The 23,647-nt window shown below is 31.3% G+C and overlaps 2 protein-coding genes across 2 annotated transcripts in view; both read right to left on the reverse strand.

The window, feature by feature from the left end:
- Window positions 1-11,558, reverse strand: part of LOC143230833 (uncharacterized) — a 56,677-nt gene extending 45,119 nt beyond the window's left edge. Inside the window, 2 exon segments of the mRNA XM_076465050.1 lie at window positions 3,941-4,138; window positions 10,047-11,558. Of these exon segments, the coding sequence (XP_076321165.1) occupies window positions 3,941-4,138; window positions 10,047-10,847 (999 nt within the window). The 5' untranslated portion in view covers window positions 10,848-11,558.
- LOC143230832 (uncharacterized) lies at window positions 10,280-21,857 on the reverse strand. Its single transcript, XM_076465048.1, has 2 exons — window positions 21,649-21,857; window positions 10,280-11,605 (listed from the first exon to the last, which is right to left on the reverse strand). Exons 1-2 carry the CDS (start codon window positions 21,727-21,729, stop codon window positions 11,081-11,083), a joined length of 606 nt encoding a protein of 201 aa, XP_076321163.1. The 5' UTR covers window positions 21,730-21,857; the 3' UTR covers window positions 10,280-11,080.
- Window positions 21,858-23,647: the final 1,790 nt, after the last annotated feature.

Genomic DNA, 23,647 nt, shown 5'->3' on the forward strand with positions numbered 1-23,647 from the left:
CTGATTTTATATGAGTACTTTAATGAGACGAATTTTGGAAGCCTCAAACCTAATCTTATTATTATGTTTTGCTGAATTTCTAATTTTTTAAGGCAAATTTTTAGCATGAAAATTATTTGGCATCTGTATTCTATCAGTGGGCATACAATTGTTTTGTATATTTTTTAGAGCTGTTGTAGGAGTGCAATTTGTGTAATTATTTCTTACAAAACAGATGTTTCTGTTAATGGCAATGTGTATGTTCTGAATGTGTTTGGTCCATGTTACTCAGGTATCAAATGTGATTCTGAGGAATTTGATGCTATTACTCTAGAAGGCACCTTCTGGCTTAAATTTGATTTCTGTGATAGTTTTCTTTTGTTTACATAGTTTTTGGAAAAATACTATTGCTTGTGTGTGTGTGTCAGATTTAGTATCACTTGCCATTTGTTACAACATGTAAGGATTAAATTTAGATTCTTGGGCACACTAATGCTATAAGTGGATTTGTAGATATGCTACAGATTGTTGTTATTAGAATATTGAGAGTTGTATGCATAAGTTAATTCAGGAAATGCAATGTTGTTAAAACATAAGGGAAAGGCAAAAGGATAAATCTTTTTAGTACCCCTGTGATATTGAATGAATTGGATAGCATGCCATTTATTTTAAATTTAGTTGATCTATCGGTTAAAAATTTTGATGTCCGTCTTATTACAGTTTCATTAATATTAACCTTTTTAACTTATATTTTATTTCACTGTGCAAGACATCATTAAATGCTTTTTTAACATCTAAAACTGTACCTACTGTGGCTTAATTATTAAATAATTTGTATATTGATTCAGTTGGCGGTCTATTGTTTTTAAGTTTATCCTTGATGTGTTTTGGATGTCTGATAATAAACTGTTCCATGCATATATACTAGTGTTTGATATAATTTTCTCCATTAGTTTGCCAAGAAAGCTTAAACTAATAAGATGGAAATTATCTAGGATTGATCTATTTGTTTGTTTAAGGCATTATGGTAATCAGTGCTTGTTTCCAACTGTCCAGGTAATAACCAATTAATAGAGATAGCTTTATACTTAAATAAAATAGTAACAAGTTTAAAGTTTACTTAAGAACAATATTTTTAATTCCATCATATCTGGTGTCTGAATTTTTGTGTGTTTTCATGTTCATTTTCGGTTCTGCCATGGTAACTTTACTTATTGGATTGTATTTGGTTGGTTGGTGTGTTTGCATTTGTGTTGTTTGTTAGGAAGCACAAAGTGAAGGGTTTGAATTAACTTTTTCTTATTGAAATTCAGAGAGCTTAAGTAACTAAAGGAAGTTTCATACTAATCAGCCAGTAAGTTAGCTTTGTTGGAATCTGTTTTAGTCAAAATGTTATTATATATTATTGTTGTTTTTGTTAGGTAACAGATTTAAATTATTTAAGAACCTTTAGGATTACTTTGCAAGTTTTCTAAGTTATTACAAAAGTCAAGCAAGTTAGTTTATTTTAATGTTTTGCTTTATTTATACACTTATTTTGTCTACCTAAGTTGCCTACGTTCTGTAATTAACGTGTATATCTCAGAAGTTAATGTCCAGTGATTGTTAAAATGTTGTCTTGGGTGGTGTCAGCTGTAGCTTTACTGATAGCTTTTATTATGTTTTCCACATATGTGTTTAGTTTGTGTTTGTTATGTATGCACGTGGTTACTGATGGTAGGTGAGCATTAAGTGTTTCATTAAATGCCTGCCAATCAGTTTTGGTGTGGTTGTAAACTGGTGAGAATTCCAACAGTATTTAGGAGTCTACAAGTGTGAAGAGTGCATGATATAGGAAAGTGACTGCTTGAGAGTTCTTTACGAACTCAGACATTTGTTGCTTTAGTTAATAAAGTTAGTGGGACTATTATTAAGTCTAATATGTCATACATGTACGTTGTCGAGTGAAAACAAGTGGGAGTGTCATCATTTATAATATACATGTTTCTGACTAACAAATCTTGTGTGGTTATTTCTCTTTGTTAATTTCTAATTCCATTTAAGTCACCTATAATCAGAGGTTGTAGACTTCCTAACATGCATTGCTGGAGACAGTTTCTATTTATTTTTTCAATGCGGAACAGTAGATAGCTACTGTGGGAATTGTTCTTTTGTTTATGCAAATGCTACAAAAGATGGTTTCATTTATGTCACATTTAATGTTTTTTTCTCTTGATATTATATTGGATATATTTCTTTTAATGCATAAAACTATTCTTCTATTAGATTATGTGTACAATAAAGAGCAGGATTTAAAGCTTGAAACATTATCATTTTGGTTTTCTTTACTTAACATTTATAATATGATCAGGATGTGTACATCCACTTTTTTATTTGGGTTGTTTTTTCAAGTGTTTAGATGACTGAGTCACCTTGACAGTTTAAATGTAATATTTTTTATATTGTCTGTGAATGTTGTTGTATTCTAAATGAGAGGAGGTGTGGTTTGAGGATAGGTAGAGAAGAGAAGCAGCTTGCATAGATAGCTTATAGACACTCAGCTTAGGGAATAAATTTATGCAATAACAATCTCCATACCTCTAATTACCTAAAAATATTTTTAAAGTCTTTGTACTCAACCTTCAAGTATGGCATTACCAGACTTTCTCTTGAAAACTTGTAAGCTGTTTACACATTTTAGGAACTCAGTTCTTACCCTTAACATATAACTATACAATTTCCCTTACTCCAAGACTGTTTTTACTTATCAAGGATATCTGACCAAGTTAGTTTTTATGCTCCATTAAAATATCAACATGTCATATTTCAAGTATGCTGAGAACCCTTTAAATCTTTCAGTAGTAATCTTATAATTTATTTCTCTCGGTGTATGTTTGTGGAGTAGTGAGACTCATACACAAGGTGTTCCCTCTAAATATATATATATCTAATTGCTGAGACTCTCAAACCCAAAACAATATTTATTAGGACACATGTTTCATATGCAAATTTCAGCAATTGTGTTCCAAACATGTCCAAGAAAGTAGAAAACATTACTTATTTATCCTAGGTCATATCACATCAATTTTAATAATGCAAAATTCATACTGAAAAAGATAATTTCACAAGTTTAAGGTAACTTATAAATATAAATTATGATTAAATAATAAGTAACAATGAATATCAGTCAGTTATTTGTTTCTTTGATGCACTGTCAGATTAACCTACTGGTGCTGTCTAAACTTGTAAAATAAGTCTTTAATCGTGTTATGACTTTAAAATACTCAAGTCTTAGATCTTAAAAAACTTTTGCATAGCAAACATACAGTTTCCTTTATTTTGTATGCTTTAGTTCACTACAGTTAAGTGTAGAAATGTCTTCACTTTGCCCTGTTTGTCCTCATTTCTTTGTTTTCTAACATTTCTTTGTTTTCTGACATTTAAATTCTTCCAGTTAAAAGATTTAATTCAACATCACATACTTCTGCTTCTTTATTGTTTCAATCTCTTCCTTTGGACAGTCATTAGGTCCAAATGCATAACTTTGTCAGTCTTGTTATTCATTAAAATTTGTTATAGTTATGCTCCATGTGTGAAAACCATGTACTGTACAGTGTTAATAGTGTAGTTTTTATTAAGTTAGAAATAAATTAGTTTAAAGAACACTGAATGTCTAGTATTAAACAGTGACTATAACTCAACATTTTTTATTTCTGGGATGAAAATCTATTTTACAAATTCTTTGTGCAAAGCAAGTGTCAACAAGAAACTAAGCAGAAAAACCACTAACTCCATTTTCATAATTTTCACCTTCCTTTCAAAACCTTCATGTTTTATACTAACTTCACCTAAGTTAAGACTAAGGGGTATCAAAACATTTATAATGTATGTATCTAAATTTCTAGTATCTGGCTTAGGAAATAGAGTTTATAGTCCCATTTAAACTTCTTAAGTAAATACAGAAATACAATGTAAAACTCACTTCATTTTCTTTATCTGATAGTTTTCCCTCGTGACTTTCTTGAGAAGTTATTAAACTCTGCCTGTTGACAATGGAAGCCATATGTACTACAACAGAATTCAGTTGCGAAAGTAACGATTCGTTTCGTAGCTTGCCTTCATCAAGTTGAGATCGTAGATTGTCAATGGTACTCATCAGATCAGCAGATGGAGAAATGTTCTGATTACAGATTAAAATACTAATTGTAAATATTTAGTACAAAAGATTTTGAATTAACTTCCTATCAAATCTAAAAAAAATATAGTTAATGATGTACTATACCTACTTCTATACATGTCCAACCTGCCATAAAACAAAAGAAATACAAACTTATGGTTTTAATACTGGAAACATTATATACAGCAACAGATGTATACAAGGTTTCATTTGGAACTTGTCTGGATATAAAATTTTGGTCCTTAACGTTAGTTATATATAATTAAAGTCAGGTAAAGTCATATATTTATGCATATATATATCTCAAATTTAGATGTCTCATCTACAGAGCTGTGCCAAACATTACTGTGCCCCCCCCCAAAGATTACGTCTGTTCCTAAAAGATGAAACATATTTAAAATTATTTTCAAAAGTATTCTTATATAATAATAACATGCACACTACATCATAAATATAAATCACTAATCCACTTTCTTCTTAACAGAATAACAATCAGATAAACAGTTGTGGTTTGTGGCATGAGGGACCGTTGTTTTAAGTATTTTCCTAGAAACTACAAGACAAAAGTACAAAATAAGACAACACTTAAGTGCTCTAATAATCAATACAATTATGGTGATTACTTTAGAACTGTTGGCATGTACACAGATGTATAATGGCTTTCACTTGGAGACCCTATGAGCTATAAGCTGAACCATGTACGACAAAACCTTACATGTTAGCCTTCATTATACAGCAATTGTTTTCCTTATGTAGCTTTCAATCTATTCAGTAAGTAATGTGGTTCAATAACTTGTAGCCACCCTGTATACAGAAGTGCTGGAAATAATTATGGGAAAAAAAATAAAAATATAATATTATAGGAATTTCATCCTTTTTCTGTATGCAAATGAGCTCCACTAGAGTACAAACATCCAACCAGTGAGAAAGGACCAAACAAATATGAAGTCTATAAAAGTATGAACAGTCATATACTATGCCCAGTAGTAACAACAGTATTGAGAGTTGTAATGGCTTCCAAGCCTGAAATATAGTAAAAACAAATATGTAAAAATCAAAGTTTTAGCTAGTCAAACATACATCATGCAAAAAATATATAAGATTTCAGGAAAGATTCTCAAAAAATAATGTAATTGAAACAAATGGTTGAGTTAGAAAACAAACTTTCCAAAAGTAATATTATGTATCACATGTAAATGCATTCTATAACGTTACTTCAAGAACAGGAAGATACATGCTGGCATGTAGCTGTTTCAGTGAACATACACCCACTAGAAAACTGTCATTGAGAAGAGGCAAACAAACCAAAAACTTCAAATGACAAAAAACCTGGTGTGAACAAACCTGGAAACAGTATTCTTTATACATGAACCTAAATTGTTGTGGTTCTCCCTTTAATCACTTGAGATTCAGCCTTACACACACCACTATACTGGGTACAGGTGTGTTGATGATACAATTACTGGATTTACACCTTAAGTTCACCTGTGAACAGGAGAAAACTATCCAAATAGCATTACTTAATTTCAAGATCATTAGAACTGATACAAAATTCAAAACAGAAATCCACAGAAGAATCATACATACTGGACTATACATTCCTTGGGACTCAGCATATGAAACAAAACAAAAACTCAACATCTTTGGAAACCAAATAAATACAGCCACAAAACTACGCTCACACGATAAAATTAATGATGAAATCAACAGAATAAAACACTTCATCAACATCAACAAATTTCTTTAAAAAACCATTGAAAAAATTGTACATGCACACCTAGATCAACAGCAAACAAATAATAATAAACCCCAAGATACAACAAACTTCAAAATCTTACCATATGTTCTCAACATAGTGAAAAAATAATCATCATTTGGAAAAAAACTTGTAACAAAATAAAACATTCTAGTAAACACCAAATTTATTCAAAAACCAAGTGCAAGACTAAAGTCCATACCATGTAAAAACTACACTAACAAATACAACATCGACATAATTTATAAAATACAATGCAACAGCTGCCAAGACTTCTATATTGGAGAAACATGCAGAAAATTTGGAAACTAGATTCAAAGAACACAAAAATATACCTTCACACATTTTTTAACACTGCAAATCAAATAAACACAACATAACCACAGAAAACACCCAGATACTAAGTAGGGAAACAAATATAACGAAACATAAAATCTAAGAAGCCCTACTTATACAACAACTAAAACCAAAATTAAACCAATACAAAGGAACACCTTTATATCTATACTAATTAATAACCTTACATCTAACTACAATGTCCCCTAAAATCCCGTATCTGTCTACAATCTCATTCTTAAGACGTGCCCAGCAACAGTTAGTTTCAAACTCTTTGTTAACCTGAAGATGACCTAGGAAGGTCTAAACCAGGGGTTCCCAACCTTTTGGCACTCGCAACCCCTTACCTACAAGTTTGAAACCCATGTGACCCCCTACTTAGGGCTTACTATCAGCAGCTTAATTTTTATTTTATTTTATGTGAAGGAGAGGGAAAGAAACATCTAAAAAAATATTTTAAAATTCTGTAATTATTTATTAGCAAATTAAATCACATTGGTCCAACCTGAATTCACAAAAAGAACATATATTTCTTAAAATAATATTAACATAGGTTTGAACAGCTATCCAACCCAGCTAGTGAGATGCCTGATGTTGCATTTCAGCAGCTAGCTTTGAAATTCGTGGCCGGGCGTTTGTTAGAGCCAGCCTCGTGTCATCTCCAACATCCAATCTGTTCCTATTCTTTGTTTTTATATTGACAAGAGTGGAAAATCCTGCCTCACACAAGTAGGTAGAAGCAAATGGAACAAGGACACGTAAAGCTATCATGCTGACTTTGGAGTATGACTGATACATAGCGCACCAGAACTGAGTCACGAATTTCACCTTGAAGAGATCACGAGCTGAAGAGTCGTTCCTTAGATCCAGAAATTTATCTTGGATATCATCTGAGATGCTGGATACATCAAGTTCAGAACAAAATGGGTTCCTTACCAGGGCCTGCTGTTCTTGTGATAGCTCAGGGAAGTAACACTCGACTTCCTTTTCTGGAGACTGAAGATGTTCAGTAATCTCATCCTTGAGGAACTGATCCAGTTGGATCTGAGACTCATCCGTCACTCCACAAAGTTTTTCAAACATAGCGATGTTTCCAAGATTGGTTTTCCGACGCCAGTTCTGCAGTTTGAAAACAAAGGCCCGAAGACTATCTTGAAAAGGAGAACATGTGTTTCCCTTCCTTGAAGCTTCAAATTGAGCTTGTTCAGCTGGTCAAAATGTCGCTAGGTATGCAACCCTTTATTCCATGCTTCATCTTCAAGTGAGCTACAAGATCTTTCCTTTCTTGAGTCTCCAGGAATAGCTTTATTTCATCTTTCATTTCAAAGACACGATTAATAACGTTTCCTTTCGACAACCAATGTACTGCTGTGTAGAAGAGAAGGACTTCATGTCTTTGCATAGTTCTTTGAATAGGCGAGTGTTGAGTGCTTGAGTCTTCACATAATTTACAATTTTGATAACAGATTCAAGCACTTCCTGCAGAGAGGCAGGGAGAGTCTTACTGGTGAGAGCATATCGGTGAATCATGCAGTGGATGCCCTTTGCTTGAGGTGCTAGCTTCTTCACTCTTGACTGGAATCTTGATTTCGATCCCAGCATAGCCGGTGCCCCATCCGTACAAACCCCACACGTTTTTCCATTGAAGATCTTCGTCTTGAAAAAAAGTTGAAACTTTTTCCATGTCATCATCAGCTTTTGTTGTGGTTTCAAGTGCACTGCAGAATAATAATTTGTCTTTGATGTCACCTGAGTTAATGTATCTCACGAAGACAAGCAACTGAGAACATGAACTTACATCTGTTGACTCGTCGAGCTGAAAGGAGAACAAAGGGGAACCCTTGATTTCAGTCAAAACCTGTTCCTTCACATCCATAGACATTTTAGAAATGAGCCTCTGTATAGTATTATTTGACAGGGATACTTGCTGCATCTTCTTTGCACTGGCTTCTCCAAGAATAAGATTTACTGCTTTCATCATGCAGGGTTTAAGAAGTGTTTCTCCAATCGTGTGAGGCTTTTTTTGTTTAGCAATTTCGAAGCTTCCACTACGGCTGCACTCTGGTGTTGAAACGACCCACTTCTATCGATTCTTTGGCTTTTAAGACATCGTCATGCCGTTTGAAGAAATCCAAACCCTTCTTTGCGTGTTCTCGATGCTTTGTCTCAAGATGACGCTTGAGTTTTGATGGTTTCATTGACTCTGCACTCAGGACAGCATGGCACAAAACACACTGTGGTTTCTCGATGCCGTCGTTAGCGAGCACAGTGGTGAAGCCAATGTTGAGGTAGCATTCTGAGTATCTGCGCCGTTTAGCCATGGACATAGCTCACCTCTACTGCTTACTTATCTCCTTGTTAAAATAAAATAAAAATGTTGAATAATGAATGCTTTGGCAACTGTAGATCTTACACTGACTACTTGTGGGGGGGTGCAGGTAGAGTAATGATGGGGTAAGTATTGGGAGAGAAGGGAGCGTGGCCAGTCACGCGATTTGTCATCCACCAATCAGCAAAGGGCATGTGACTCACATGTCCACAGCGAGCGCACACACACACTTAATCACAGGTAAACAGACACACAAGCATACGTACATGCGCGTGCACTCACATAGTCGCTACTCACTAGTACACACATACATACAGTTGCAGACACATACACATTCACACAGGCACATTCACTCACAGGCACGCATACATACACCCATAATATCACCTAATGACATTGAAGTAATGTAGCACACGTTTTGCTTTGCACCGAAACAAAAAATGTAAGAGCATGAAAATGTAATCGATGAAATAAAATTAATGTTATCCCAAGCTACTTCTAACAAGGCTACGCGACCCCCCAGTTGAGAACCCCTGGTCTAAACGTTGTTCTATGCTTTATTTTGGTAAAAGTGTTAATATCTATAGCAGCCATCCTGAGATGCAGATTAGTAGAACGTTGGAACTGTATATTAAATAGTAATGTTAGTATTGGAAAACAAATTAAGGCAGCCTGTCAGTTCATAAATAAGCAGCATATTCTGATCCATCATGGAACTCCTTCAACAACAGTGCAAATTATAATCCAACAAGACAATGATCATAAGGACACAGCAAATGTAGTAACACGATATCCTAACAACAAAAAATGTCAATTAAACACACACAACTATAGCTTATCCAGCATAAAATCCCAACACAAACACTCTTCAGACTGTATGGGTTGATGTGAGAAGGCCAAAATGTGATCCAAAAAAAACCTGAGGGTAATATGATGAAGCATTTGGAACAACATTCCACAATCTAAATCGACAAATTGTATGGTTGTATAATATGAAGAACTGAATAATGGCCAATGACACTTTTTCCTCATTTCACCTATCCAGTATATAGGTTTTTCCTCAGTGTATACAAAGCATGTTCACATGAACAAAATTGCTATGAGATAGGTTAGGTTTATTTCTCTTTGGTTAACTTGTGTTCGGGGTTACTAGTTTAACCCAATAACACATGGTGATCAAATTATAGATTGAACTGTACCTCCCTTGACTTAGACTTTGAAATCAAACAATTTTTGTCATACTGAATTTATTTATCACATCTGCTATTGCACAGACATATAATATGAAGTAAATGGTGGTCAATGCCACTTTTTCTTTACTTCACCTATCCAGTTTATAGGTTTTCCTTATTGTGAATACAAAGCACTTTTACACCAACAGTATATCAAAGCAAAATACTTACTTGGAGAAAATCTAAAAATTGAACCATAAAGTACATACAATCATTCTACTGTATAAACAATTTCAACATAAATGACTTTAAACTTACTTGTGTTCCATTACTTTTTGCTCTATCTTGACATTTCTTTGCTTTAATTTGAGATAATTCTTCCTTAACTTGATCTTGCAGAGTTTTTTGTTGTTGTTTACTTTGTTGCAGTTCATCTAGTAAAACTTTAACTTCTTCAATCTGGTTCTGAGAATCTGAGGCAGAGTTACCCACAGATTCTTGATCAGTCCTTTCCTGTATGCTTTCTAATATCCTTTTATTTAGGTCTTCAGTTTCTTTTTTTTGTGCAACTAATTCTTCTTTAATGGAAGTCAACTGGTCTGATAGAGACTTGTTTTCAATTTTGGCAACATCAAGCTCTTCATTCTTAATATTTAAGGCACTATGCAACTTGCAAATGAAATCGTCCTTATGCAGAATAGCCTTTTCTCTCAATTTAACCTCTTTTCTCATTTCTTCCAATTGCTGGTAGGAATCTTCACTTGTTTGTGATGCCATTTCAATTTTACGTACCTTAATTTCTTGTGAAAGTCTCCGATTGACATCAAGTTGAATGTCATTCAGTTTTATTTGTAAATCTGTTATCACTTGTTCCTTGTCTTCTAAGTGCTTTTCCATTTCAGCTTTTATAATCTCAAGTTCTTTGCTCAGATCTTTTATTTTTTTGTTTGCTGTTGCATTTGAATTATTTTCCTTGGCAAGACATTCTTGTAAAAATTGAAGATCAGTTTTCAATATGTTTAATTCATCAGATTTACTGTCGAGTTGTTGCACAGTTTTTACCAGTTCCACTTCTTTCTCATGAAGATGCTGTCTTGTATTATCAAGCTCACTGACCATATGCTGTAGCCTTACATCTTTTTCATTTCTTTCCTTGACCAAATTATGTTTTTCTTCCTCAGCTTCTCTTAACTGTTCTGTCAAACAACCCACTTCAAAGATTAGACCCACATTTTTCTGGGCTTCTTCCAGGTCTAATTTTAACTTTTCAATTGTCTCATATGCTGAAGAAAGTTCTTTACCTTTGACACTGAGATTATGCTCTGTTTCTGATAGTGCACTCTGAAGAAAGTTTAATTGATTCTGTAATGATTTTGACTCCTCTGTTTTACCTGAACTTCATTTTGAGCATGATCTACCATCAATTTTTTACTTTCTAATTCTGCATTAATCTCATTTAACTTTATGTTGGCTTGATTAAGATGTTCTTGTTTCTCTTCAAAAAACTGTTCTATTTGGGATTTTTGCTGTTCTGCATTTTTCAGTTGCTCAGTTAAATCTTCAGTCTTTATTGTTAATTCATTGAGTTTTTCATTTTTGATCTTCAAATCAGTTTCAATATAGCTTTGGGCTTCTCTAAGTTGAACAATCTGTAGATTCAAAGCATCTTTTTCTTCTTTTTGAGTTCTTATTGTTTCATTTGAAGAGGAAAGTTCTTTGTTTAACCTTTGAATTTCTTCCTCTTTACACTGGAGATCCTCTTTTAATTTCTTTTCCAACTTCTGTACTGTAGAATCTTTTAAACGTAAATCATTAAGAAGACCTTGAAGTGATTTTTCCATTTCCTTTGCTGTTTTGTCTCTTTCACTCAGAAGTTCCTACCAAAATGAACATAAAATTTAAAACCACATCTTTATACATGCACATAAAAATACAAAGTTGTCAATCAATTTTCTTTTAATTTTTTTCAACTGCACACATAACCATTATTCTCATCACTCAAGTCTAAATACATTAAACAATTCCAAACATAAGTGAAATATGACAAAATGATTATTCAACAATATTAAAAAACATTTGATCATAAATTAAAACCCTTTAAATGACATATATTAAAATTCTTTAGAATCTACACTTACCTGCCACACGTTAAACTTTTTTGCATGTTCACTTTTCATATGTTACAGTTCTTTACATACTCACTTATGTCTAATTTGTTACTAAAAATAATCCATTTTCATGTCTTTTTAAATAAAAAGACTATCTTGAGTTGTTCAAATTAAGACTGTTATGCTTTGATGGCACCTTTAAACAAGAAAACTGCTTCATCACTTTCAGGTTCAAATGTTTGCTTCAGAACTTGTAATAAAACTCTTAAAATGTTATGATGTTGACATACAGTCTTCCAAAAGCAAAACTCCTTTTCTCAGGACCACGACTATTCAATTTTTACTTTGACTCGCACATGTTCATGAAATATAGAACACTTTACACTGTTAATGGAAACAAATGTTCAACTATTTCTTATGACTTTTGTTAGCTGAAGTCTCTTTAATCATATTTAAGTCCATCAATTATGGAATAAAAACAACAGTGAAAATTATTACAAAGAAAATCAAAGGAACATTCAACAGACACATATCTCTGCCATAAAATGCTAATAATACTTGACTTTCAAAAAGTACAAAAGTGTGTCCATAATGCCTATCATTTTACACAGACATGGACTATTCTTGATAGGAATAATATTCTATGCAAACCCACCTAGTTTCATCACAAAGCCATAATTTTCGACTGAATTATATAGCAAAATTAGTGTGAAAAATTGCTCCCCACATTAACTCTCTCAATACAGGTTTGGCCAATTTGAAAACCATGTGACCACTTAGTGCTCATTTGAAGTCTTTTTAGATTTAATACTTTTAACTTTCAACACAGTGTGTATTCATAAAATTTGGCAGTATTTGAGTTAATGTTATAAGTCTTTTGCATACAAGAAAAATCGTAGTTTAAGTGAAGTATTTTTAATAAAATAAAGATTTGACTACGAATATACTGAGTACTTGTTTTGAATAGTTTATGTGCAAAGCAACTTTCATATGAAATTTAAAAAATACTTTTCCTCATCTCAAATTGTATAATCCATACAATCTCCTAAATACATTTCACATTTTTTTAAGTAAAAATTTATAGTTTGTTATTTTTCTATCCTATCTCAAAATGGAATCATTTAATTGAATCAATGTCATAATCACAAAAACATGAAATAAACTAAATTACAATTTTTTTCTCTCTGGAATGACTTCAGATTGTAACATGAAAGTACAATAATTTATCCTAAGCAGCTCTAGTTCATAATAATATACATCTATTTACAATTAATTTCATAGTTTTATTGCCCTTGGAACTGTGTATAATCTATTACAATCTATGCCATTATAAGTTGTAAATCACTCAGGGAATGTGCAGCTCTGTTACACTAATGATTTACACTATTCATGAACAAGCTATAAACTTCTCACACATGTGCCTTGTGAAACAGTTATATTATTTATTTTACCCAACCTAATCTTCACTTGCTTAAAAGAACCCCTATTTTTACATTAGAGTTACTTTTCTAATTGTATATAAGAATAAGCATAAGAAACAAATACTTGACCAATCTTCTTTTTTCTTCCAGTTGATTGTTGAAGAGTACTAACCCTAATTTTTTATATTAATGATAATAATGCACTTAAATTTCATTTAATTAACCCATTTGCAATGGGTCAGGGTGGTTCAAAAGCCATGTCATTACATTTCTTGACTTGCATTCAAAATTTTATCCAACTACTATTTTTTGAATTTATGTCAATAAGTTAAGAATCAAATTGTAGATTATAATTCAAACTTTAACATTTAATTTTTTAATTTAAATATAAATATTAAATGAACACATTTAAACACAGATTTCAATGCGTCACATGGTATATTGAATGCAGCACTATTTAAAATTAGATGTTTGTGATGTCAAAATTTTAAGTCTATAAAATAAGAACCTCATATCTTTATTTTGTTTAGATATGGCTTATGTACTAAATTCAAACAGAGTGGCCCCTTCCAACTCTTTCCACTTTCTCAAATAGTCCCTTATATATACTCTTACTACAATATATGGCATGTGAATAACCAATCAATGGCTTATAATGTCCCCCCTAGTAACTTCCTCATCCACTTTAAAGCTCTAGAAAGCCACCTTGTTCTTTTAAACCAAAATTTCAAGCAAGCAGGTTGTGTCATTAGTCTGTTTGAAGTTTCACATTTTTTAAATCTGAATAAACCTCAGTTACTAAGCTTAATAAATACTAGTGGAATTCTATGGTATTAGAATAGTTATTTATGATTTTTTGGTTATTCAACTGTACATATAAAACCTTAAACAATTTTTTTTTATATCCTCCATGAATGAAATTTCAAAAGGCTTAGCAACCTACATCCAGCAACAACCAAGTACAAAAGTTGTAGCAAAAAAGAGAACTGTTTTCCTTCTTGATTTATTGTTCTTTATTTTATGAAAAATAAGTTTAATAATTTATTTCTAAATAGTAATAATCTATATACATATATATAATGTATAATAATTGAAATGTGACTATATTACAAAATACTAGTCCACTAAAATATAGCCAAAACAGGGTAAACTAAGGATCAGTTTTATATAATTGGATATATGACCTGATTGCATGTGCACAAGTTATGTAACATTAGGTAGATGTGACTGGAGAGTCAATATAATAAAAAATAATAAATATACATATTAATATATAGCATTACATGACTTAAGCTACTTAGACTGAACATTTGTACTTTATGTTATCAGATGTAGCCATTCTAGCATGAAAAACAATTTATAATTCTTTTATAATTGTTTATGATGGTTATGAGGTTGGTCAAATGACAGACACCATATAGTTAGAGTACAGAAAATAATAAAATATAGTCTTATTGAAAATAAACATTTGAGATTTTTGGAATGAAGAATAGATTTTATAATCATAAAAAAGACATCACTTTGTACTTGTAACAAAACTGATTCTATTTTCACAAACAAGTCTTTTGTAAAAATATTCCATTATAAAACTTGATTGTTTTTGTATACAAAACACTTGCAATCTTTACTAAAAGTATACCCACTGATGTGAAGATACACATACTGCATCATAAGTCACAGTGTAAATACTTAATGTGGGTATATGTGCAGACAAACTCAAACATTATACTGAGCTCATTAAAAAAAGGTTAAATAAGACACTAAACAATTTATAGAGAGTAATTTATGTTTAATTTTGTACTTTTTCAAGGTGTGATAGAAAAAGTAGGGAATATTACATAGGAAGAGAAAATGTGTCATGGTGCACACAAGGAGAAATTCAAGATTTTTTTAAAATATTGTCTTTTAGAATTAAGAATTTAAAACTAACACACTATTACTATATACATTATTAGCTAAGATGTCATGCTGTTCTAATTGGTATAGCATGAATAAAAAGTAGTTTAATAAAAATTTAAATGTGAGACAATAAAATGCTGTCATGCACAATAAAAGATACCCATGGTGATAGTTAACAGATGGTGATTTTGTTCTATTTTCATGACCTTAACTTTCATCTACATCCATTCAGCCAGTTTCAAAAAATCTTGCCAACAAATACACAGAGGTGAAAACAACCTTTAGGTGGTGAAGGTAATTATAAAAATATTTTATTTGTACTATTCTCTATTCCTTTTTTTATACAGCTTATCCTTTTTTGACTTAATTTTGGATGACCTCTCTTTCTAACCACTTTAGCATTAATAGGATCCTCCATTGTAATTGTATCTACAATTTAGAACTAAGAATAAGGTAAATATGCCTTTCATGGATTCTCATAATTTATATTGACTAGTTTGGCAATGAAAGCAAGTCTTCTACATTAAATTACTATGAACTGGCAATGGACTTTAACCAGTCTTAATTCAATGTGGGAATAACTAATTTTTGAAGAAAGACTTCTATGCAAAAGATAAAGTAATGATAAAAAAAAGGTTGTCTTGTTCAAGAACTACATATATTTGAATTATAATTAAAAAGCTGTTTTATGGCTTTTCCAATATTTACCAGATACTATGATGAACAAATTAAATACTAATTTCTGTATGATAGACTTCCAATTTTAGGATTAAAACTCCATTAAAATTAGATAAAAACAACCAAGCTGGGCAAAAAAAGGTATACTCAGATATCACACAAATGAAAAGATGGACTTTTTAAACACACAGAATGTATAATTACTTTAAAAAATAAGTGAAACATATCTGAAATTGCAAGTATAACAAGAGTCCAAAGTAGGCTGTACAATTATAATATTTTCATAGTCCAATGAATCAATCTCAGGAAAATGTGTCGTTTCAGTAAAAGGTTATGGAGAATAAACTAATTAACATAAAATACAACTATTCAATTATATATTTTTGAAATTCACCCTAAAATCTATCTTCCAGTGGCTAATACAAGCTACCCCTCACCAAAAAATTCAGCAATAATGACAAATGTGTGACAAATATGAATAGTGTAAAAATGGATATATGCTGCACCTTTTACCATTAAGTAGATACCTTTTCATTGTTGCATGAGATAAACTAAATTGCATATCTGACATGAATTATCATTAAAATAATTACAATAACAAATTAGTGTTCTGCAAATTTTTCAAAGATCATTTAGTAGGCTTAACTATATACTTCTGCCAAAATATTTTGAGGTTCTCACTTTAAGAAATAGTTGCACACAACCGTGACCAAGATATGTCAACAATTTTAACCCTTTTATTACCAAATGAGCACATATTAGGTTAAGAAATATCAGTCACTAATATAATTTAAGTTTTAGATTAAAAAATAGACACCATTAAAACATTTTCTCAAACTTTGCCATTTAGTTAAACTGTGAAAAATACCAATTTACACAGCACTACAAATATCTACTAATAAAATAATGCAGTAGAAGTGGTACATACATTACTGAAGGATCAGTTAAAGCCAAAGTTTATTTGTACAGCTTAATTCTTTCAGAACTAGTTTAGGACTTCCACATGTCAGGTGCAATATTATATTTTAAAATGCAAATAATAATAACTTTTCAAACAATATTTAACTCAAAATATTTTTGAATTCCCATTTGTCATTCATTTAACATAATTTGGAAAGTAAAATGAAATAATTTTTCAGATCAGTTTCAAAAGACTTATTGGAAACTAAAATCTACATCCAAATCCACTGAATTTTATAAAATTCCTATTTATTTCTTTCACTTATGAATGTAGACTAAAAAGAAAGGTTTTGTTTATTGCACTCAACTCTGCAACACGCATTAAAGTCAGATATATCACTATATTCTGCTATTATAATATTTTCAAGTGATTTGCAAAAACAGAAAAAAAAAGCCCATGTTCAGGCATTTCCAAGCCCTTAAAATTCCATTCTAAATTTCAAGGATGCATGTTACCTGAACTGTTAAATCTTCAATTCTGCACAACTCAAACAGTCTTTTCTAAAAATAACAAACTTATCTATTTGTTTGGAATTTCTCCACCTCTATTAAAGCAGGGATTTATATTTCTAAGCAACTAAAACCACTGAGAATATACAGGGTGTCCCAAAATAACGTTTACATTCTTTGACTCTGTATAACTAATAAACCGTTTCTTTTGCTTCAGATTTGACTTGTGTCCAAGGATGGCAGATAATCAGCTTACAATCGAGCACAAAATATTCATTCTCAAAACTTTTTGGAAAGTCAAAAACAAAGCTGAAGTGCAAAGACGTTTTACTAGAAAGTTCCATATGGATACGCCATCTCGCCCCAGCACTTCACGCATCATCGCCAAGTTTGATGAACATGGAACTCTCCACCATATGAGAAAGGATTGCTCCAGTTGAAAAAGATCATCAACAAGCCCAACAAGAGAGCAAGAGGTCATTGATAATGTTCTGAATTCTCCAAGAAAATCAGTGCGCCAATTGTCTCGTAAAACAGGTATCCCTAAATCCAGCGTTCATCGCATTTTGAAGCATTCCCAATTTAAAAGTTTCATCCCATCCCTTGTTCACACTCTGAATGAAGATGACCCTGATCGAAGGGTTGAGTTGTGTGAATGGCAGCTTGCTAGATGTGCAGGCGATGATGAATTTCCACTCAAAATTGTTTGGAGTGACGAAGCAACGTTTAAACTGAATGGTTCAATAAATCGACACAACTGCACCTACTGGGCAACAGAAAATCCACATGTTACAGAGGAACATCACTTGAATTTGCCTGGAGTGACTGTGTGGTGTGGTCTGTCTGCTAGGGGACTCATCGGACCATTCTTTTCAAGACATCGTAACAGGATTGAATTATCTCAACATGCTAAAAGAGTTTGCCATGCCATGCATCCAAGAACAATTTGGAGAAGAAGAGTGTTTCTTCCAGTAGGATGGCACTCCTCCCCACTTCCATCGCAATGTGGGAGCTTATCTGGATGCATCTATGCCAGACAGATGGATTGGACGAAGAGGAAGTGTAGAATTTCCTGCGAGATCACCAGATTTGACACCCATGGATTTCTTTTTGTGGGGGTTTCTGAAAGACAAAGTTTACAGCACAAAAAGGGCAAGAATTAACGAATTGAGAGTTGCAATTGAAGAACAATGTGCTTTAATACCAGATGAGATGGTGTTTGATGTGTGCACTTCCATTTCTTCCTGTTATGAGATGTGTCTGGAGCAGAACGAATTTCAGTTTGAACACCTGAAGTGAAGCAAGCAAATTGTGACATTTTACAATTTCAACCAAGGAGAGTTTTCCATGAGAAGAATTTCATTTGTTATTTTTTCTCTTGATTTCAGTATTAAATCTTTAAATATATCCTTTGGCTATCATATGTATCTTGTTTCATTGTTAAAATCAATAAACAAGGCAAGTTATAATGATCCAAAGAGTGTAAATGTTATTTTGGGACACCCTGTAATTATCCATGTTCTTTCTTTCTTTTGTGGTTTTCTTCCTCTTAATCTGGTAGTAAAACTATAAACCTTTACTCACAGTACATTTTCTAATCAATTACTAAAGAAGCTTAGCTTTTAAAATAGCTACAGAGGAGATTGTAAACTACTTTTACTTCTGCATGTCACAACCTTTCTCAGAGTTGGATTCAAACTTTAATTCAATTACTTTATTACCAGTCTATATGAATATAATTGGCATTAAAATGTAGTTACTAATTTAAATTTATGTTCTTACTTTTATAAACAATTATTTAAAATAAACTTAATTTCCCCAAGTATGAGAACTGTGACATTTATTATCTGTCTTCCTTATTCTTTAATTTATTTATTACCCCTCTGAGAAATTTGGAATTCAATGTAAATTACTCATTAAAATATAGTTATTGATCAAGTAAAAAAACAACAAAAAAAAACAATTTCTGGCCTTAAATATCATTTCATTTTAGAGCTATAACTAAAAAATGAGAACTCTCCTGCCACCCCCAAGTCACCCACCCCTTTTCAAAAGTTGTCAAGTTCTCTCTGACATTTAATATTAAATTACTTATAACCAACAGAAAGTCAAAGTTTCAATCTATCAAATTACACTATATTACACTGTTTTCAGCACAGATGATTGTCAGTTTTGCTTTCAGTTCAAGTTTGAATCCATGGGAAATACATCAGTGAGCTTACCAGAATTTCTAATGATTCTTGTTACATAGTTAAAAAGCCAAAATAATTGTGAAAGTTATAGGATATGCTCTACTTTTTGCAGATTACTGTTCTAAGTTCTTTAATGCAATATTTAATTAGATAATTACTATTTAGTGCACTGACCACCATTAGTATAAAAAATGTAGGGTTAAGTGTCATGGACAGTTGAGAGCAAAAACAAAAGACCCAGGTAAGTACATTATTTCTTTTTTCATGTGTTTTACTTATTGTTATAAAAATAATTAAAATGTGAAAATGAAAATAAGATTACATAAAATAAATAATAATAACGACAAAACTATTACATGAGACATACTTGTGAGCATCTCAGGAATAGCCCATGTGTTATTTAATCCATCAGTGTAAAGTGAACTGCACATCTATCAAGCAATTTACAAATTTATGATGGTAATACTAATTTAGAGTTTAAACAGCAATAAAACAATAAAATTTAAGTATAAACAAATAATACTGCTACAATATTTAAACCAGTTTAGGATAAACAGATCATGTTTGATGTTACAATTTGAAGTCATTTTAGAAGGAAAAAAAGCAATTTACATTTATTTCTAATTTTTTTAAAGTGGTTACAAAGTTAGTTAAATTAACCAAACTTGTACAGAATTAGGGTAAAGAAAATAAGAGATAAATAAAACAACTGATATTTATTTTGGAGATTTTAGGAGTTACAGAAATGAAATTTGAAAATTTTCAGATTAAGTATTCTTAATCTTAATATGAATATCACTTTGCAATCAAAGTAACCAACACCCTTGATGCCATATAATTAAACAAAGTTTTAATAATATACTTTACTAATAATTCTTTTTTTTCTTTTTTGTTTACAAAATATTTTTGAAGTTACTGAAAGCTGGCCAAATTCTGTGAAGATACAATGAATACAATAAGAGTTAGAGTATGTAAACCACTATGATTGCACGGTAGTTACAAAATTCTGTAAAATACAGGTACCAATTTTTAAAGAATTAAATGCACCAAATAAAGTGGTGTAAAAAGTCATTTATGATTTAATTGGAAAGTGACAATGGTAGCTGTGCTAAAAAGAACAGAATCTAATAAGAATTTCAGAAGACTTATAGATCTGGTATTTTTTCGTTTCTTTAAATGCTCTCTTAACTTCTACAAATTTATGTTGAATGATATTTTTCTGAAAGTTTAGAAACTTTCCTTTACGATAAGACATTAGATAAGTGTAGTTAAATTTATCACTATAGTAAGTAACATTAAAGCATTATGACTGAAATTTGTATTACTGAATTTTACTGTCAAGTTTCTAATATTGAAATAATGTAAGTAAGTAAAACAACTTATTACTTATTGAAAAGAAATTACATTTATTAGGTATAAATTATATTAACCAAGAAATGGCATCCACACTATGGAATGGCAAATAACAGGACACAATAAATATTTGTCAATTTTTGCCATACTTTTATATGGCTTGTAGCTGGAAGTGGTGGCTATTGCAATAGGCAAATTAAAATACCAAAGATGTACTTTAATAAAAATCAATCAACAAATAAATCTTCTAATCAACAATAAGAAAAACTTCAATGGGATGACAAAATATTTTTTTTACATCTTTTCAATACAGTATCCAATATAAATTTTTTTTTCAGTTATGCTAAAACTAAATACTATCTAATAGGTTTACTCCAAGTTTCATGTTCTTTTAAAGTACTTCACTGCCTAAAGGAAACAAAATCAAGGGATATCAGTGATACATCTCAAGTCCAGAAAGGATTAATACTGTATCCATCTAAACTGAGTGCAAATATGTAGTTCAGTTTCTGTATAGATTTGCATAGTAAACTCTGAGTAGTCCAAAGTATCTAGAACACTGGCAAATAAATATGTATAAGAACTTGGGCCTTACTGCTCTATATCATCAGATTGTTCATGCTGACAATTTATTAAAGTAGATACCACTTGTGGTTTGAAAGTTTTTATACAGTAATCACTGCACAGTTAAAAATTGAAATTAGAATGACGTTTAACTTCTAAATACACTGAAATCATGTTTTTTTTGTCATAGCAATTGCTTTAAAAGCTGAGACAATTCAGATTTTTCTTCTGGATGTAGAAATGTTTATACAAAATCAAATTAAAGAATTGACAGTTTTTGATAAATGAATCATACCTGAATGAAGTTGTCTTTTTCTTTAATAGCCTGATGGAGGGCATTGCACTCTTGTTCAAGGGAAGCTTTATCAGTCCCCATAAAGGCATCCTACAGAAGTTCAAAAATAAAGCTGATATAATTATTTCAGCTTCTACTGATGTGATTTAATACAATAAACACATGATAATCATTACATGCAACTTTAACACCTGAAAAATAAACATTAGCTAATAATTAACACAGACAAAATGTGTAGAAGAAAAAAAATTACATGAACAAAGAAAAAACAATTTAACAATATAGAAATATGAAATGAAAACCTACTAAACTCTACATACAGAGCCACTCAATTTTTATGAACCAATATTTTCATAATAATAAACTTCAAAGGTGCAATACAAAGTTCATATAATTTAATACACACACAAATTCCCTAGACCAGTAACTATTTCAAAAACAATTTCTCTAATCTTCTAAATATCATCATCAATCTTTCAGTGTGAAATATACATAACAACTGATTTACAAGAAGTTCCCAAACCATTAAACAATGTCCATCACTATCTTTACTACATTTAGTAATATCTTAAATATTTTGTAACATAAAAATAATTAAGTGCACGTTAATTTGACAAAAACTAATAATTGAGTTATCACATTATTTAATTTTTGTACCTTAGTCAATATAAGTCTTGTATGTTAATAAACTGTTATAAAAATGATTTGACTTTTTGGTTATCATAATGAGACAATTTTTGTTTCCTTTGCATTTACATATCAATGAAAGTTTGCACATTTAGATATATTTCCCACGATTTGCTCATTTTATTCTTTGCTTTATTTAAATTAACAAGATGAATGTATTCTATTCAGTGAAACTTTATTAGCCTAAAAACAACTAATTTTGAATTACTTCAACTGTTTACTTCCCCAATGAATAACTCATCCATTTTTCAATTCTTAATTAACAAAATGATTAAACTTCCATTATAACATGACATTTTTATACAAAGTTTGGCTTACAACAGATAATTATACAAACCATCTCTTGAAAACTATTTTATTGTTGATATGTACATACTCTGAATATATTTTATTTGGGACTGCTGTATTAATGTTTTAATCTTAATACAATAATTCAGATATAAAAGACTTTATTCTCCCAAAATTCAATATTGCATCACAATTCATGCAATTTACTCGTAGCTTGAAATATTTTTTGCTTCTGTAATACACAACCCATTTTCACCATATTAAGAAAAGGTTAACAAAAATCATCACAGCAAAGATACAACTACAACTAACACTATTTTTGAATAGTTTCAAAGAAAAAAATTAACTCTGCTGAATTCTATTGCACCGACTTACTGCATTTTCTCATGGTTGAAACTTTTTTATGCTATTGATTTGCTGCATTTTCTCCAACTTGAAAGATAACATTTTCTTGTATTTCCAAGAATATTTACTTCTGCTGACACAATAGGTATTTCTCAATCTTCAGGGTTTCCACTCTCTGTTCCCAATACATTGAGAATGCTTGCTCCAATCTTTTATACCCCACTCATTTGCCTTAGGCAAATTATAATTTGCAAATTTCTTTACCAACTTCAGTGTACCCTCTACCTAGGCACTGTGTATAAGCATCTCATCCCAAATAAGGTAATCACTTTTTCAAGGCATAAACTGGCTTTTAATGGGGAGGTAGGATATGTGGGAGAGTGTCAGTACAAGAAAATTTTAACTTCCAAAACACATACTTACCATCTACTGACACTTTGGTATTTATAATTCCACACTGAAAAGTGTGTGTGTGAGTGTGGAATGGGAGTGGATAAAAGTATGATCCACACAGAAAGCATCTGCATAAAACAGGAGTGTACCACGAGAAGAACTGATATAAGAGTAGGGGAACTGCAATACATTCAGGAAAAGTATGATCTACACCTAAAACTTAGTTCCTATATCAAAGATAAAACAGTTACACATAATCATCAGTACAGTTCAGCCCCAACCAGAT

The sequence above is a fragment of the Tachypleus tridentatus genome, chromosome 10, assembly GCF_004210375.1.
Source record: "Tachypleus tridentatus isolate NWPU-2018 chromosome 10, ASM421037v1, whole genome shotgun sequence".
In the NCBI taxonomy this organism is placed as follows: Eukaryota; Metazoa; Arthropoda; class Merostomata; order Xiphosura; family Limulidae; genus Tachypleus; species Tachypleus tridentatus.